The sequence below is a fragment of the Carassius auratus genome, chromosome 16, assembly GCF_003368295.1.
Source record: "Carassius auratus strain Wakin chromosome 16, ASM336829v1, whole genome shotgun sequence".
Classification (NCBI taxonomy): domain Eukaryota; kingdom Metazoa; phylum Chordata; class Actinopteri; order Cypriniformes; family Cyprinidae; genus Carassius; species Carassius auratus.
The window spans coordinates 19,044,607-19,064,364 of record NC_039258.1 but is presented as its reverse complement, the minus strand read 5'-3'; the positions used below and the strand labels follow the sequence as shown (position 1 = coordinate 19,064,364).

Below are 19,758 nucleotides of genomic sequence, written 5' to 3'. Positions count from 1 at the left end.
CTGGAGCTTAGTAATCATAAAAAAAAATATATAAGCAAAACATTGAAGAATAGTACAGGCCATCCTAGTTGTATTTGCTGCAGTAAGGGGAGTTCAGTAAGTTTTGTCATTTAAAGGTGTAATTTTTTTTTTTTTTAGTTTTTTTTTTTTAGTTTTTTTTTTCACTTTTGTCAAATTATACACTGTCAGGCAAAGCTGCTTGCACCTTACAGTCTGGCTTCCACAGATGCTATGCTGGGTGTACAGTCAAATTCAAAAACTTGAGTATTGTACACTTAACTACTTAAATGTAGCATGTATACATTTTTCACAGACTGCTAAATTGTAACAAAAAATGCAAGACTGATAAGTGTAATTTGTTTTTTTAATTGTTAATTGCAGAAGTTCAGATGGTTGTGGTTGTGGAAATATGTTTGCTGTTAAACTTCACAGAATAAACCGATGCATACGGTTATGCATGATGTGTTGCTTTAGTTATTTGCTGTTAGATTTAAGCATTTTTAGGAAAACTTCTATAAAAAAAAGGCCTGCATTGGTGGCTGTGATACCTTATCTCTTCATCACAACATCACTAGTTCCTGAACAGAAACCGTAAAATAGAAAAAGGGTTTTTCAGTTCCTCTTGTGCTGCACTGTTTTTGAACTTATTTGGCCCGCATTTCTGCATGAATGTCTCGAATGAACTGTGAAGTGATTGTTCTTGCTGCTGTTTTTTGCACATGCAGCAATTTACAATGTTAAAACTTTATTTAACAGGGTTAAACTATCCAAGTCATGTAATGGAATAAAGCTAATCATAAAAAAAGCTGATCCACCAAGTTTGTGGAATGACCTCCCAATTTCAATTCGTACAACTGAGTCTTTACTCATTTTCAAGAAACATCTATAGCCTTTTCTTTTTTTCGCCAGCACTTAACCAACTTATACTAGCACTTTTCTTGTCTTTCATATATATATATATATATATATATATATATATATATATATATATATATATATACAGTTTTGTTCAAAATAATAGCAGTACAATGTGACTAACCAGAATAATCAAGGTTTTTAGTATATTTTTTATTGCTACGTGGCAAACAAGTTACCAGTAGGTTCAGTAGATTGTCAGAAAACAAACAAGACCCAGCATTCATGATATGCACGCTCTTAAGGCTGTGCAATTGGGCAATTAGTTGAAAGGGGTGTGTTCAAAAAAATAGCAGTGTCTACCTTTGACTGTACAAACTCAAAACTATTTTGTACAAACATTTTTTTTTTCTGGGATTTAGCAATCCTGTGAATCACTAAACTAATATTTAGTTGTACGACCACAGTTTTTTAAAACTGCTTGACATCTGTGTGGCATGGAGTCAACCAACTTGTGGCACCTCTCAGCTGTTATTCCACTCCATGATTCTTTAACAACATTCCACAATTCATTCACATTTCTTGGTTTTGCTTCAGAAACAGCATTTTTGATATCACCCCACAAGTTCTCAATTGGATTAAGGTCTGGAGATTGGGCTGGCCACTCCATAACATTAATTTTGTTGGTTTGGAACCAAGACTTTGCCCGTTTACTAGTGTGTTTTGGGTCATTGTCTTGTTGAAACAACCATTTCAAGGGCATGCCCTCTTCAGCATAGGGCAACATGACCTCTTCAAGTATTTTAACATATGCAAACTGATCCATGATCCCTGGTATGCGATAAATAGGCCCAACACCATAGTAGGAGAAACATGCCCATATCACGATGCTTGCACCTCCATGCTTCACTGTCTTCACTGTGTACTGTGGCTTGAATTCAGAGTTTGGGGGTCATCTCACAAACTGCCTGTGGCCCTTGGACCCAAAAAGAACAATTTTACTCTCATTAGTCCACAAAATGTTCCTCCATTTCTCTTTAGGCCAGTTGATGTGTTCTTTGGCAAATTGTAACCTCTTCTGCACATGCCTTTTTTTTAACAGAGGGACTTTGCGGGGGATTCTTGAAAATAGATTAGCTTCACACAGACGTCTTCTAACTGTCACAGTACTTACAGGTAACTCCAGATTGTCTTTGATCATCCTGGAGGTGATCATTGGCTGAGCCTTTGCCATTCTGGTTATTCTTCTATCCATTTTGATGGTTGTCTTCCGTTTTCTTCCACGTCTCTCTGGTTTTGCTCTCCATTTTAAGGCATTGGAGATCATTTTAGCTGAACAGCCTATCATTTTTTGCACCTCTTTATAGGTTTTCCCCTCTCTAATCAACTTTTTAATCAAAGTACGCTGTTCTTCTGAACAATGTCTTGAACGACCCATTTCCTCAGCTTTCAAATGCATGTTCAACAAGTGTTGGCTTCATCCTTAAATAGGGGCCACCTGATTCACACCTGTTTCTTCACAAAATTGATGACCTCAGTGATTGAATGCCACACTGCTATTTTTTTGAACACACCCCTTTCAACTAATTCAACTAATTGCCCAATTGCACAGCCTTAAGAGCGTGCATATCATGAATGCTGGGTCTCATTTGTTTTCTGAGAATCTACTGAACCTACTGGTAACTTGTTTGCCACGTAGCAATACAAAAATATACGAAAAACCTTGATTATTCTGTTTAGACATATTGTACTGCTATTATTTTGAACAATACTGTATATAAACGCCTATGCGTTTTGTACTAGACTGAGACCATGGCACTTGTATACTGTTATTCTCTTTTTGATCTGATTGCTTCTATTGTTCTCATTTGTAAGTCGCTTTGGATAAAAGCATCTGCTAAATGATTAAAAGTAAATAGCATACTCCAAAAAAAAATTATCCTTCTGTGTTAATATACATATTTAATTCATAGTAATTCTGAAGAAAATCACATATCCCACGTATCCTCATTGAATATTTGGAGTGAGATCATCTGTATTTTACCTTTCCTTTAGTTAGACTGATGTAAAAAAAAAATGGTTCGGTGAGAAAACGGTTATACAGCAAAGAGGCAGGGCCTAAGATTTCTAAAAAGAAAACCAGTGCTTTTTTATAGTAAAAGAGGAAGTGAGGAGAATAGTCTGAACAAGTGCAGTGTGAGGTTAAATGCAAATAAAAATCTTCTGGAGAGTGAAGGCAGAGTAGATTCGTCTAGAGTCTCTACAATGGCTGTGCATGACTCCAATTCCTTGTGCTTCTGGTGGAGATTTACACTGGTTTTAAGTATCTGCAATGTAGTTTTTACTATTATACATAAACGCTGCTTAACCATCGAGGAACATCTCCTCAGAGAAATGCCCAAGACTCCAAACTGCTACCGTTATCCAGGAAAGGGTCTTTACGCAGACTGCAATATCATAAACCTGCGCACTGATCTGTCAGAGGTAGGCCTTGGAGTTAGATCCCTTTGTATTGTCGGTGATATTTCAAGCATTCCTGCTGATGCCTTTTCACACTTACCTTCTTTGGAGGTCCTTCAGATAGATGGGGCAAGACTGAAGAGGGTTCAATCTGGTGCCTTTTCAGGACTCCCCAATCTGAAGCATTTGTCATTGTTTTTCAGTGATGCAGTTTGTAGGTCTGTGACCATGGACGCGCTCGCATTCGCTGGTTTGTCTAATTTGGAGGAGTTGACACTGAGAGGTCTTAAGTTAATCAATGTATCCAGCAGTATATTTGATCCTTTGGTTAGTGTAACCAGACTAGATATTAGCAGAACTTGTGCGCAGGACCTTAGTGATATTTTCTGTTACCTTCCGGATGGAATGTCCCATCTGAAGAACCTGAGTGTGAAAGACAGTGGGATTTCAACGATTGAGACCAAAGGATGTCCAGGGGGATCCAAGACATGGCCTGTGACTGTCCTCTCTGGGATTCAAAACCTTTATCTAATAGGGAACAGTATCACAAACATTCAAGCTAACTCTCTAGTTGTGTTTCAGAACCTCTCCAGCCTTTTTTTGGAGTTCAAAGGCAAGTCGTTGGACAGTATTTGGGAGTCTGGGATTGGAAAAGTCAATGAGCTGAGTTTGACAGGAACTGTAATGAAAAAATATTCAACAAACTTCAAAGATTTGTGTCATCTGGTCACCCACCTTCATATTCAATCCCTCAGCCTCATTTTAACATTAACAGACAGATTGGTTGCAGAGGACTTAAAACAGTGTGGGACAACTTTGACAAAGTTATTCATCAAAATATCAGAAGTAGGCCACCTGGACTTTAGTTTCTGGACAGGTCATATAGGGTTTCAAGCACTGGAAATGTCCTTTATGAAATTGACAGATGTTCCATTCTGTGTTGCTGTGAATGGGACTGTCTGGTCCTTAACCTTGCTGAACCTCAACGGAAACTCGATTTCACAAATCGGCAGAGACCAGTTTGCTTGTATGCCTCTTCTCGAGCAGCTCTTTCTCAGCTATAATACCATAAGAACCCTACAGCTGCATGCATTTCGTGGTTTGCGTCACCTCAAAATTCTCAAAATCGATTCGAATAAGATCTCACAGCTAACTGCAATGGATTTTAGATATCTTAAAGCTTTGGAGGTCCTGCATATCAATAACAACCTCATTGAGACCATTGAGGACGGAACATTTCAGGATCAGCAGAAGCTTCGCGAGCTGACACTGGGTAAACTGGAGTATATTTACGAGTTGCATCTAAATAGGATTTTTAACGTATTCCCACCAAAAATACAGCGACTGAGTATTGACGCACATTATGGAACTACTTTCTACCTGGGACGAACATCACAGCCTGAGGGAACGTTTGTTTTGGAGCTAAATGGAGACAGACTGGATTTTGCGGACTGTAATACTACAGTCTTTACAGCAGTTAGAGAGCTGAACGTGGTTTGCACCCTTTTCCTATGCAAGAATGACTTCATGGCACCTTATTTCCCAAACCTGGAGTCTTTCGAGATCTCAGGGGGAGCTGAACGAGCGCCTCTCATTAACACTAAAATCAGTACTCTGCACCGCCTCAAGCGTCTCAAGCTCATCAACCTGAGCTTTTCTAACTATACAGACTCTGGAAGGGTCTTCTGGAACCTAACAAGACTCCAGATTCTAGTGCTGGTGAACTGCCGCCTGAGCTTCCTGACCGAGAGTATGTTTAAAGACCTGTCGTCTCTGCAGCTGCTGCGCCTCTACAGCGACAGTCCTCTGGTCCTGATTGATGGCATGTTCGAAGCTCTTCCAGCCCTGACAGCGTTCGTTCTTGATAAAGTGGATTTCCACTGCAGTTGTGAAAACGGCTGGATTCTAGACTGGGCGGAAAGCACGGAAACGGTGCAGGTGATCTACTTGCAGATGCAGAAGTGTGTCTGGCGCTATCAGAAACTCAACTTCTTGGCGACCATGGAGAAGCTGTGTCAGACTGACGAGCAGTACATCTGCTATCTAGCCACAGCTGGAAGTGTTTGTCTTCTTCTGTCGGCAGCTGTTGGATACCGCTTTGCACGCTGGCCTTCTGTAGTCCTCTTCTTCCACCTGAGAGGATGGGTGGAGAGGAGGTTTGGTAGGCAGTGGCACAGGAGGAGGACACGTGTCGAGGGGGCTGATGGGGAGATAGAGGAGATGCGGTACGATGCCTTTGTGTCTTTCTGTACCCGTGATGAGGCCTGGGTCATGGGGGAGATGGCTCCTCGGCTGGAGGGACAAGGGAACCCGAGACTGAGGCTGTGTTTGCACCACAGGGACTTTGAGGTGAGGTTGAAATGAAGTACTATTTGATCTTCTGAATACAAATTAGTTGAAGTAGTTGTTGTTTTCATAAGTGTTATCCATCAAAATGTAGTCTCACTGTAAAAAACAAAACAAAACAAAAAAAAAGATTCTTGTGAAACCTCTTTTAGGTGGGTAAAGATATCGTGGACAACATCACTGAGAGTATCTACAGCAGTCAGTGCACCGTTTGCCTGATCAGTCGGCGGTATCTGCGCAGTAACTGGTGCAGTCTGGAGATGAAAGTGGCCACACACCGGCAGCTGGAAGAACAGAAACACCGTCTTATCCTCATCTTCCTCGAACACATCTCTCCTTTTGAGCTTTCTGCTTTTCATCGGTAATTAGGGCAAGATGGCTGAAGATGGTCCACTTAAGAACAATGTGTGTTTACTGTGAAACTGAAATGATGAGTTTAGGAAGTACATGATGACAATAGATTTCTGAAGGATCATGTGACATTGATAACTGGAGGAACAGAGATTCAGCTTTGCCATCATAGGAGTATGTTACTTTTAAAATATATTAACATTAAAAAAGTTATTTATCTGAAATGATACTGTTACTTTTAACTGTATTTTTGATCTAGTAAATGCAGCTTTAGTGCGCATAAGACTTATCTTACCAAGCTTTTAAACAATATTGTATTATTAGTGTAAACTTCATGTACTTTTTCTCATTTTATAAACAGTGTAAGTACTTTTATCATTCCTTTCCATAGTTTGGTCAAACTGGTGAGATCACGTACATATCTGGACTGGCCCGAGGATGAAGGGGACAGAGTGCATTTCTGGGATCGTCTAAGGAGGAACATTGCAGAGGAAGACTCGGTGAGTACAGAGAAGCAGCAGGACACTGGCAGAAGTCTGAATGACACTGAGGCAAAAGCTCAAGCATCTAAACTGATGCTTCATCAAGAATCATGTTACAGCTGTTCAATTTGAAATAATATCTGAATTGTTTTACAGGAAGCTGCTTGAAACTACACCTGGTGCAGTCCTGCTTGAACACAAGGACAGCTGTCAAAGAGCAATAGAAGACAATCTGATTACTTATCTTATCATTTTCAAACAATTCTTGTTACACTTAGAAATGTTATGAGTATCAGTGTTAATTCGTGAGAATGGAGTAACTAGTTGATCCCATATTTTCATGCTTTTTAAAATTGGTCTCTGTATGATATTTAATCCACATTATTAAACTTAATTATACCAATTCATAAAATGAATAAATTGTACTCAGCACATTTTTTTCTAAAACAATGTTGGAACATAAATGTACAATGTGCTACACCGATTGCATATGTAAAACACTCAAACATAAAAGCAAACAGCCCTCCATTGGTGATTCATTTTTAAAATACTATCAGTTCCCACTATGAATGTTTATTTATATCTTCATTTCTACTCTACCGCTAACATGTTTCAATTCTTGAAGATAGTTTTGTAGACAAACAGAAGTTATATGTTTGAATTTCTTTACAAACTTAAAATTCCTCCTCCTGTTACCTTCTGTTGATGGGCTCTGTTTTACTGTAATATCTTAGCAAGAACATAATAATAATAATAATAAAAATAATGTATAAGTTATATACCATGCTGGTGTTTGTACAAACTACTGTATTGATAGCTTGCAAGAATTTGGGTTTTGGATGTAAATCTGGCAATGCATTAATATGAAGCACTAGAGGGCGCTGTTACACAGAGGGGCTTATTTTTTTTTCTCTCTCTCTCTCTCTCTCTCATTCATGGTCAAATAAACTATAACCTCATTAAACACTATGAACCAGAATGTTTACACAGGGAGTTTATAGTTTAAATCTATACTCCAGTGATATTTTTGACGAAATTCACAAAACCATGATTAAAACATCATCAGCTGTCTTTGTTTAATTTGTCATAAATACCATTTGACTGAAGAATCTTTGCTGCTCATAACACAAACAAGATTATTCCAAGTTGTTTAGAGCCTTCCAAAAATGTGCATTGGCAAAACTACTATAAATCAATGGATTTTTGTAAAAAATAAAATAATAATAATAATTTCCAACATACAGTAATACCAGCGGGTTAGGCTCATAGTTTAATTTTGTCAGCCAATCAATTAATCCATGTCATGATGTAATCTATAAAGATGATTTGAAATACAGTTCTAAAACCATAAATCTTTCAAGAAGCGCTTCTCACATCTGCTCTTGCACAATACATTTTCTGGCATGGAAACGTCAGAAGTTACACCTATGAAGTTGAGCAATGTTCTTTAAAACTTTGAAAACTGGGAGAAAATATTAAGTTAACAACTGGCTAATAAAATATATTAGATTACATAAACGTTTTTTATTAAAATGTATTAACATGTTATGTTGTATAATGATTATGTTTTTATAATTAGGCCTATGTGATGCAGGAACTAGAGGTATTAAGATTTAGACTCAGATTGGAGGTGCGTCCTGTTTCACAACATGTGCTAATCATGGTTTTAACAGTGTTTGCTTGATATAATGTGCTAGATTTTACATCCAGAACAATATTCTATTCCTGTCAAGACATATCTTGGTCCCAAAATACTACCCATGGTGGCTACCCATGTTTTTAAATAGTCTACTAAGACAGTAGTTAGCCGTAAATCCTAATATGTGTTTTCTGGTCATGCTATCCATGTTATATGAATGACCTCATATTCTAAACAAAACAAACAAATCAGTAAATAAAAAATGTAATAAAACAAGGAAAGGAAGGAAGTGGGTGGGGGTCCTCGGCAGGTCAGACAGATTGAGCCAGTAGAGCGCCTAAACAGAATATTTACATTAACTTGTAAAAGAAAACATTTTATTTTACCTATTTATTTGTTTAGGTTTGAAAATTAGCCAGAAATTATGTTGCATTGTCTGGCAATAATTATGATGGCAAACAAACCCTACATTAATGTTGCATGATAGTACCAACCAAACACGGAGACTGTGGGCTTAGTGAACAGTGTGGAGGAGAATCACTGGACTGTGAGGGTTTTGTCTTGGTAACTGGAAAGCACATGTTCCTGATAATTGTGTTCTGGTATGTTGTGCGCCCCGCAGCACACAGATTTCTCACTCACATAGCTGCATTCTTTCTCTCTTCCGCCCTCACGTATGCACAAATAACTTCATGCTGCAGAAAGAATGTTACACAGAAAAGAAAACTTTTAAAACTTCTATTTTGATCAATGTGGCAAAGCATGTTGGCTAGAAACTCGGAAAACGTATCTGACTAAGCTCTCAAGGTGTGGCTGGATGATGATCTCACTAGTCTAACAAAGGCTTTGTGCAACAATCAAACGGCATGCTCTTACTTGTGACTGGCACACACTGACTCACAGGTCATTCAGACAAGAACCATGCAGGCACAGAACTCACTGCAATAAATCAGAGAGCAGAAAATGGCTGTAGATGTTTAGTAGAAAAACAGTTGAACTGGTGTTATCCACTTCTTAAATCTCACCTCTCACCTCATTTTTCCAAACGTGGTTATGACAGTATGCTTTCAGAGGAGTTATGTCCGCACAACACCTCTCTTGAGTAATATATCCTGTTTTCCCCACCCATAAAGTTCTAGGTATACGCCCAGTGATTTGATGGGAAAAAAGCAACTTGGGAAGATTGGAATTCACAGAAGAGGCATTTTTAGGCATTGTACTGGGTTAAATTAGAAGAGGCAAGAATCAGCAGAAGACAAGTTTCCTTACAAAACTAGGTAAGCAGTCCAATTTGATCCTAAGAGGTTTGTAGAACAACCCTATTGTTTATTTGATTAGATTTTTCGGTTAAGAATAAAATAAGATGTTTTCTTCTGGATATTTCAATTTTGTCCAGGTTTTTCTGTGTTTAAGGATATTCATCATTTATCTTGTTTTGTTTCGTAATCCCTGCTGAAAAAGACATTTTCTGATCTCTGTTTGCTGTTTTTTTTTTTTTTTTTTTGAAAGTTGAGAGCACTTTTCAGCTGGTCAAACTGGTCTGTTAGCTGGTTTTAATTTGCTTGAACTGTGGAACATAGAACTTTGGCATGGGTTCCATAAGCTTTCGTGCCCAATGCAGATGTGCCACTTTCCGTTTATTCCCACTCCCTGCGTGAATATCTCAGCCCTTACGCGCGAGTGTATGCTCACTTGTCCAGTGACTACAAGTAGCCGATGTAACGCAAGCCCTTCTCCCTTTACAACAAAGAAGAAATCAGAAACCTGGTATTTATTAATTCACAGCGTGTTCTCGGAGGGCGCGCGCGCAAATCCTCCGTGTGAGGTGAATAGATTCGCTGCTTATTATGCGCCGTTTGCTGTGAGCCCTGCAGTCGACATAACGGGATTTTGGGGGGAATGCACTCGATCCTTAAGCGGACGAAGCACGACCTCAATGTGTCTCCGGCGACACGGCCACCAGAACGACATTAATTATGAATAGGCTACAGAGATAAGACAGCAACGGTGGGAGCTGTCTGATAACCAAATGAACTCGAGACAACTTGTTCACCGTTGCCTTCAAGTGCTGACATCTTGGTACAAGCTAAGGAAATGATTCACCCCTCATGAAGAGACAGAGAACAAGCTTCTTATTATACGTTTACATAGTCTACATACACTGAAAAAACGAACACCGCCACTAAATAAAAAAATAGTCTTAAAGGGGCAGTCCACTCCCAAAATTAAATTGCGTCATCATTTACTCACCGTCACGTTGTTCCAAATGTGTCACTCTGTCGTCATTCACTTCACTGTAGAAAAAAATGGTTGATTTTACATATTATTAAAATTAATAAATTCTACAAAATGAGTAGGGTAATGAGTACATTTAATTATGTATATCTGTATTTAACTATTGAAAGGATATCTAATAGTCTAAATGAAATACCAGTTATTTTAAATAGACCTATTTGATAATTTGGTCGTGCTAGGGCAATGAGTTGTGAGACTGTGAGAGCTGTAAGTAAAGTAGCTATGATCTTGTGGGAACAAGAACATATGAAAGAAATAAGAGCTGGGCACCACCTGTCCGCACAAGTGCAACGGTTTATTTGATAGCTGAACACGAGAAATGCGACAAAGCCTTATTCTTTCAGCCACGTTCTTAACCTCATTCTTTACATTTTCATCCAGTGATGGTTGCAATTTTGACATTTTTCAGTAACATGATAACATCAGGAATCAAGGGCAAACCACAAGTAGCCTGGAGGGACATCTACAGGAGCAAGAATGGAATGCAGTTCATTGAAGAAAACTGAGGAGAGCACACTAATAGATGTGATTTCGCTACTATTGCGTTTTTATTTGCCCTGTGATCAGAAAAATCATCCAGATGACCTTGTTTAGGGTGAACACCATAGGTTGTATTCACAGTTTTTAGTGAGAATGTATTTATTTATTTGGGAAGCTACCGAACTTGCCATACTACAAGCTTAATAATTTCAAATAGCTACTGTATAGTCAAGCTACAGTTTTGAACTGCAAACAGTTAAGGGGGAAATTAAAATCATTAAAAAAAAATTGCCCTATTAGCTCTTTGCAGTACACTTTCAAAATAGTAGAATGCAGTGTAGCTTCTTCAGAATACTGAAGTAGGCTATCCTTCAAGAATTACCCTATTTTCCAGACTATAAGTCACACTTTTTTTCATAGTTTGGCTTGTCCTGCGACTTATAGTTAGGTGCGACTTATTTATCAAAATTAATTTGACATGAACTAAAAGAAATGAACTAACAGAAAACATTACCGTCTACAGCCGCGAGAGGGCGCCCTATGCTACCAGAGATGCTGTTCTTGTAGCCTACACTGAGCAGCATATAGCGCCCTCTCGAGGCTGTAGACGGTAATGTTTTCTCTTGGTTCTTGGTTCTAAATAAATGCGACTATACTCAGGTGCGACTTATAGTTCGAAAAATACGGTATATAGCTAGCTACTAAATATGGAACAGACACAATGAGTCATTTTGACTGAATGAACACTTGTTGGGTACAATTAACAGTATTAAACCTGAACAGGTCAATTTTAGAACAGAAAAAGAACAGCATATTTTACACAAGTAAGTCAAACTATGTATATTTTGGGGACTCAAATAAGTTGTTCATTTTTAAAAACTGTTCATGAACCATGTGAATGAACTGCTTCAGTAGAATTTAATGGACAAGGTAACACCAGAAATAATGGTACATTTACATGACAACTAAACAGAAAAGTTTTTCCTTTGCATTTTTTTAAGTTGTAGAGTAAAGTTGTCAAAATGATCCTGTTCACTCAGATCCACTAAAATGACTAAAAATGATGTTCTATTCATTCCAGGTCAGTAGTTGGCGAAGTCACTTTGTTAAGAAACACGTGCACATACTAATAGACTGTACATGTATTATGCATGAATTTGTCATCACCGTTTCAAATTTGCATGTTTAGTTTACAAGATAACGCAGTGGTCTCAAACTCAATTCCTGGAGGTCCACAGTTTTGCAGAATTTAGTTCCAACCAGGACCTGCTTGGAAGTTTCTAGTAATCCTGAAGCGCCTAATTAGCTGGATCAGGTGTGTTTGATTAGAGTTGGAGCTAAAGGCTGTTTCTCAAATGGAAGGCTGCATCCTCTAGAGGTCGCATTTGCAGGCTGCATATGTCACCAAGCCTGGTTTATTACAGTTAACTGAGTATTATAATCACGAGTCATAAGTCATATATATATATATATATATATATATATATATATATATATATATATATATATATATATATATATATATATATATATATATATTAAACTCTCTTCCCCCCATCTGGTGTGTGCAACTATATATGAACATGATTAAAGGTGTGTTGCACAAATATGTAGGGTGCAGTTTAGTTGTTCACTGTACATTGTGGGTAGGGCAGAAACGGGTTGCAGTATGTATGTATCATATGTTCATAGTATGTTATGTTATTCGTATAAAACAGCATATATCATATTGTATATGTCCAATACAAACTTCCATTAGGACACTAAAGTTTATCTGATCTTTAATATTACAACAATTTACGCTTAACTAAGAATATCAGTCAAATTTGTAACTCTTAATATTCTAAAATAAGATCTTCTTTATGACATATGCAGCCTACAAATGCGACCTTGGAAAGATGCATCCTTCCGTTTGAGAAACGGCCAAAATGTGCAGAGCTTTGGCCCTGCAGTAATTGAGTTTGCGACCAATGCGATAACTGTATCATTTGCAAAACATGCACTTGAAAACTTGTTTTCAAGTTTTTATTTTCATGACCCCAATATGCTATTGTTATGTATCTAAATGTCCAAAATGCATAAAACTTTTTCAGTTTTTAGTTGAAAATGGTTATGTGAAAGAGAGAGGCAGTTGTTTAAGATGAGTCAATTTACAATAAAGAATCAGACTTTCCAACAATATTAGATGGGACTATTCACTAAAATAAACTGCACTTTTCAGCACTACAAATAAAAGAGGGGAGCATTTTGGACAAATCAATTCACTATAATATTTAAGACTTTCCAGTGATATTTGGTTGAGGTGAGTGCATTTGTTTATTCCTTCAGCTCAGCATTTAGTCGTGTTACAATGCTACTTTTAGTGTAAACTAACTAATTACTGGAAAAGCATATCAGGCCTATAAAATCCTCTGAACTTCACGCTGATGGAAATTGGAAATAAAAGTAACAAGTTCAGCTACTATTGTCACTACTTTGTTAATTGCTCTCCAGCACTTGGAGCTGTTTTGTTTCGAATTGTGGCATCAATCGCAGTGCCTTTCTGTGTGGTTTCAGTGCTTGTTTCCATTTGGCAGCTGGCATGTTCTGCTAAGGTTCATGGGTTTGTTGGCTTCTGAATTTCACAGCATCTCATTACATGACAGTTTGTTTGGGTCTCTTGGGACTAATCACTAGGAGCACCTATCAATCAGCCTGTCTGATGCTTTTGCCTTTGTCTGACCAGGTCTGAGCTTGAGTAACACCTAATGAGCACATCTCATTTAGAACAATGACAACATCTTTAAGACAAAGACGGCAAACACAAGCCTCTCAAAGCTAAACACATGACTTCATTCTAAATAAAATCTGTCTTGCCACAAATAGTAATTCAAAACCACACTGGTTTCTCATAAGAGAGAGGATTAATAACCATGATTATCAGTAAATTTCAGCAGCTCTCCCTCCTGTAGTTTTCACCCAAGCCCTGTCCAGGCTTCTCTCTCTCTTTCTCTAATTAGGTTAATAGAGGGCCATCAGTAATTGGGAGGACGGCAGAGCAGTGGTGTAGTGTACCAATGTTAGTGGTGTAGTGTAAGTAGTCAGGTGTGACGTCTGTTAGATGGAAGATTTCCCTGAAAACGGTGGCCTATAGAATTACCCATACGTCACACGCACATTAAAATCAAATAATTTAGTGTGTGCTTGTGAGTGTTGCAACTCATCTCAAGGGAAAATTAAGGCCTTGTTCAGACAGGTAGCAAAATCTGATCGCTAGATACACTATAGAGATGCACAATATATAGTTAACATTGGTTATCATCCAATATTAGAGTTTATTTTTAAAAATAAATTTTGGATATATGAAATTATGCATTGTCATTTTTATATTAAGATAACCGTTTAACATCATATAGGCTAATGCTCACTAACCTAGCCAATTACAACACTAATAATTTCATAAAATTGTTAAATATAGTATTCAGCAGGTCTAAAAATTATCATTATTATATTTTTTTAAATACACAAACTAGTATAGAATATTGAATATCAGCCATTCATCAATATTGTCCAAAACTATTTTTTTTTTGTTGTTGTATGTATCATACGTGCATTGTATGTATGACTTGCCATTTCCTTGTTATTATTTGTGAAACTGACCTTCAGAATATGAATGAAAAAAGTTTTGAAGTAAATCCTACACCTTTTTTCAGTGTATACTTTATGTATTTTGTGGAATTGTGGCCTTCATTGTTATTACTTTTTTTCTTTTTTTTAACTGTACCTTGTGTTTGTTATGGATAAGCTTGTTAAATGTCACTGGAAGGACACCCAAATTAGATCATTAATTATTTGTTAGTGTCAAATAGGAGATAGGATCTACAGTACAAGAATATGAAATGCAGTAGGCTACACTTTATTGCTTTACTTTGTGTGTTGGTAGGGAAGTCAAAAAGGGGTATTGATGCAAGAGGAAAGGCCTGTGTGAACAGGCATCCTTCAAAGAGTGTGTATGGGCTTTTGTGTTTATATGTTGTTGGATGAGAGAGAGAGTGTAACAGACATGTAGCAGGCAACCCCAGCAGTAATGTGAGCCTGTGGCCTGAGTGGATCGAATGTCTGTTAAAGATCACAGGTTCCATTGTCTTCTGGTATACACTCTACAGCTCTGCACACTCCTCCTCTGCTCCTCCTTTCTCCTCCCTCCGTCGTGCTCTTTAATTATTCTAGCATCATCCCTCTCCTCAGGTCACTCATTTTCCAGTGCCTGACCTTCCTTTAGTCATCCCGCTACTAAAATGTCACTTACCCCATCCTTAAAATAGATATTGCAGTAAAAATTGAACCCAACCACTGGTTCAAAACAACCCTGAAATTTTGTGTTTAGCCTTTCTTTGTAATTATTAGTTTACCTGCAATCTTGACGTGAAAATCAAAGAAAACTCATGTTTTGTGGTATAGTGACAGGATGAAAACTGAATCTTTGTTTTTATATAATGTATGTTCTTCTCTCCTTTATACAGTTACAGATATGGAAGGTGCCATTAAAACAGTTGTTACGCAGTTCCTGTCCTCAGCACGGGGAAAAGAGAGCCTGGGTGGGAAGAACTTCCAAAAGTTAGTCCAGAGTCAGCTGGGAAACATCCTGAGTGTAAGTAACAAATCTTTCATTTTGCTCCATTTAGTTGACACATAACATGTCCATGGACTACAAGATGAAGATTCTAGCCTCAATGTATACATGTATACGTGAATATATTTGTAAAATAATTGTTTAATCACCCTTTTGCCTTCATTGGTTTATTTTAGGGTCCTGTCATGTGGTAATTAAATGAAAAGTACAAATGTTTCATAATCTCTCAATTAATATGAGGTCATATGTGCTGCATGCATAATAATTATAAAATAATTAGCAAAATTAATTAAAAGTAAAAGTAGTTTTAGATTAAGTATAGTATGCCGCACTACAGAAAAAAAAAAAAAAAAGACTGCACTTCATTGGCTGTCTGTTTTTTTTTTTTGGTTTGTTTTTGGACAAAGCTTGATTGGGCAATGCTAAATTGTTAAGGGTTTCACACTCTCTCTGTCTCTCTCAGGACACTGACAGCTCTTCAGCAGTGAAGGACATGATGAAAGGCCTGGATGACAACCAGGACGGCAAGGTCGGCTTCCAGGAGTACCTGATGCTGGTGGGTTACCTGGCCAACTCACTAAGTGAGCAGAAAGCACAGAGCAGCGCAGCCGGTGGACCATAAGAAGCCCAAAAAGCATTGATGACACTGACAATCATTTGTAATGCTGGAGTCTTGCACCAGTAATGAGAGACTGGGGCTAGTTTTTTACATTTTTTAATTATTAAAAACAAAAAGCACACTGTATTAATAAACTGTGTAAAATTATCATAAATTTGCATAGATAACAAAACACAACTCCTTGGCCCTTGTGACTTCCTGTTGTAACGACTAGCCCAGGTCTCCATTGCAATTTAAAACCTGCAATGATCTAAAAACACTTTTAAAGTCTCTGATATTACAATGAAATTATTAATCTGTTTACATGTACTCGCATTAATGAATTTATAAAACAATGTCTGACCCGTGGCCATGGACAAGTGCTAAATCAAGTAACTTTTTGTTACATAAGTGTTTGCTTTTTTTTTCCTTTTGCTATTTTTGCTTTCCATATAAACAGGTTTTTATTTCTAAGCTCACATGTTTTTATATACGGTTTAATTGTTTTACTGGGAACAAAATATGCTTGATAAGTGCTTAAAACGAGGCATAACTGAAGAAAGCAAGCCATCAAATATACTAAAAACAGAGTCAATGTCAGTGTTGTAGATTTGTCAGTTTTGCCCATTTAAAAAAAGTGAAATTTCACACAACTGGAGAAATGTTTTTTGTATAACCTTTCAATTAAAATATGGAAATAATGACAAAATTGTAGTCAGTCTTTAACTTTCATATGCAATTCAAGCTAAAGATCCTGGTGTTCTGGGTACAGGCTGTGCCCTGGCAGGAACACATGTTTTTATGTGTACACATTTTGTGTGTTTGTCAGTGTCCTTTGAATTTGGCCATTCATGTGTATTGGTGTGCGTGTGTGTGTGTGTGTGTTTTCAGTCCCAAGCCTTGGCTGGCATATGTGTATGGACACCGTTTTCTTAATGATGAATTAACACCTGTGCAGCAGTATCAGGTGTGACAGGACCACTTGTAGTCAGATCCTCACTCAACACACACACACACACACACACACCTGAGAGATAATCAGCACCTCTAAAGACCCTTGGGTTGCTAGTAACTACATTTGTGCCATATAACCTTATTTAGCCTGTAACATAATCAGTCCTCAGACACCTGACCCCATTTCATCTTGTGGCTGATGTGCCATTATGCTAATAATTGTAGAAAAGTGCCTCAAGAAATGAATTACTATTATCTAGACTCATACACTTACGTATATAAATGTGTAGGATAAATAGAGATAGATAGAATTTCACTATTAAGAAGCTTGACCAATCGATAATTATATTATATAACCTTTAACTGCATAACTTAAATAAAATAGACATTAAAATATGTATAAAAAATACATTTCTTTATATGTATAATAGCTGGTAATGTAGTACCTCTATAGCTCGGCTGATTTTCATATAGTGATGTTTTTGTCTAAGTTACAAGTACAGCAGATAAATCATTTAGTCTGGGATGGTGAACTATCACCTCTCTAAAAGTTTAATGTGACAAGAACCAGTACATATAACTAACCTTTAGGATCAAACATATCTATTTACCCAAAAGCTCTTCTTTCAGGTAAGTCCGGGTCTTCAAAGCATGTTTATTTATATACGTGAATGTCATGTTGTATCATTAGATAAGCTTAAAAAACATGATTGGTAACATATAATAAAGCAATGAAGTCCACTACATGTACATTTTATACATTTTGTTCAAATTTATCCATTCATATCTTGTTGATGCATGTAGTCGCGTATATATATATATTCATGATTCACAAACTGAGTTAACTGAGTGTCGATCAATAAAACCAAACATCGATTACGTGGCTTGTTTTAATTTGCTCAAGTTACCGTCTTACTCAGAGAGCTTTCTCTCTTTCAATTAAGACGATCAACATCACATTTATCCCTTTATATAACACTGTTTTCATGTTTATTCTTGCATCGTGAATGTGTAAACAGAGAGGACAAGAGGTGGGAAATAGGTGGACAGAGACAAATGAAGGATGGATGGAGGAAGGGAGGAGGAGTGTAAGGTATGATGGGAGGAGGACCAAGTAGGTATATAAGATGCTGGCCATCGCCTCCAGTCTTCACCAGCATTCATCTCTCCTCAAGGAACAGAAGAGCAACAACCTTCTAACAACAAGGTAAGAGAAAGAAAAGGATGGATGGAAGAAGAGACAGTAATTGTGAATTTGTTTAGCGTTCGCATGTGTGCTGTTTCTGAGCTTCTGGACATGACATGCTTGGTCAGATCATGTGTTAAAGAAAACTGTGATGTAGTGAGCTGCTATTGGACAAAATTCTTTAATGTGGCTCTCCACAAGTTCTGTGTGGCTTGTGGCTCATCTCTGTAAAGCATCTGAGGAGGCTTTTCTTCTCCACTGAAGTTATTTTTGCCAACACAACCCAGTATGTTTATCAGTTCATCCATCAGGACAGGGCTAAGCTCAAACCATGGGCAGTACTTGGTTAAATGTGTGTGGTGAGTTTTGGGCACTGAGATTGGCTCGGATTACACTTGGCCGAGTAACTTCCTACCCAGGTTCACAGTGTTTCTCCAGTTTAGGATTTCACTCTTATCAGACGAGTCACATTTCCCTTCTGTAGTTAAGTTAAGCCCCTTGTAGGATGGTCAAAGCATGTTGAGCTCAGAATATATTACTGCTTCTTTTGCACTGTTTTTACTGTTGTGGTCTGAAGAAAATAAGTCTGCCTTGTGGTTTGAAATATTTAAAAATGACCCAGAAATACTCCCCCTAAAGAAAACCTTTAGTGCATCCTTGTGTGCATTTATAATCTAAATACAGACGCTACAATGACCAATAAATCTTTCTTTCCAGAATGTCTGTTCTAAACTCAGAGAATGCCTCCACTCTGGAGAACGCCATGCAGCTGATGATCCAGACGTTCCACAAGTACTCTGGAAATGAGGGCGACAAATACACCCTCAGCAGGCAGGAACTCAAAGAGATGCTATCGCAGGAGCTGGGCAACTACCTTGGGGTAAGGAGAAAACAGGGTTTGGATTTCTTTGTGAAAGTCAGATGTTTCTGAATAACTTTTTGTCTCGCTTGAGTCACAGAGTGCACAGGATAAGGATGCAGTCGATAAAGTTATGGGAGACCTGGATTCAAACAACGACGGTGAGGTGGACTTCACAGAGTTTGTCATCCTCGTTGGTGCCCTCACTGTCGCCTGCAACGACTTCTTCCTTGAGTATCATGAAAAGGATGGAAAGAAGGTTGAAAAGAAAGAGTAGAGCTGCATTTCTCCGAACAAAAGCCAACACATGACCAGCGAATGATGATGAGGGGGAAATGAGGGGAGGGGAATATATGTGTGTGTGTGTGTGTGTGTGTGTGTATGAATCTTCCTTACTGATACTTCAAAAGTTTCACATCATCTCTGCTTCCACATCCTGCATCCATGCAATCCTGGGTACACAAAATGTTCCATGAGGCATAACAGGTTTCCAACCCCTGAACCTATTAGACGCATTACAAATTGTAAATTGTGACATGGTTTTTGTTGAATATGTGAATATGTGTTTCTTCCTTTCTTTTGTTATTTTTAACAATTGGAGTTAATTGTTAATTTTAAAATTATCTCTCCATAATAATAAA

At 37.7% G+C, this 19,758-nt stretch overlaps 3 protein-coding genes across 3 annotated transcripts; all 3 read left to right on the top strand.

The window, feature by feature from the left end:
• Positions 1–2,570: 2,570 nt before the first annotated feature.
• On the top strand, positions 2,571–7,438 carry LOC113116467 (toll-like receptor 13). The gene is made up of 4 exons (XM_026284649.1): positions 2,571–5,664; positions 5,814–6,022; positions 6,404–6,512; positions 6,651–7,438. The coding sequence occupies exons 1-4, from the start codon at positions 3,121–3,123 to the stop codon at positions 6,660–6,662; spliced, it is 2,874 nt and encodes a 957-aa protein (XP_026140434.1). The 5' UTR covers positions 2,571–3,120; the 3' UTR covers positions 6,663–7,438.
• Positions 7,439–9,255: 1,817 nt separating this feature from the next.
• On the top strand, positions 9,256–16,827 carry LOC113116466 (protein S100-A1-like). The gene is made up of 3 exons (XM_026284648.1): positions 9,256–9,410; positions 15,411–15,538; positions 15,984–16,827. The coding sequence occupies exons 2-3, from the start codon at positions 15,419–15,421 to the stop codon at positions 16,140–16,142; spliced, it is 279 nt and encodes a 92-aa protein (XP_026140433.1). The 5' UTR covers positions 9,256–9,410; positions 15,411–15,418; the 3' UTR covers positions 16,143–16,827.
• A 973-nt stretch (positions 16,828–17,800) lies between these two features.
• On the top strand, positions 17,801–19,758 carry LOC113116849 (protein S100-A1-like). The gene is made up of 3 exons (XM_026285173.1): positions 17,801–18,279; positions 18,976–19,138; positions 19,218–19,758. The coding sequence occupies exons 1-3, from the start codon at positions 18,200–18,202 to the stop codon at positions 19,392–19,394; spliced, it is 420 nt and encodes a 139-aa protein (XP_026140958.1). The 5' UTR covers positions 17,801–18,199; the 3' UTR covers positions 19,395–19,758.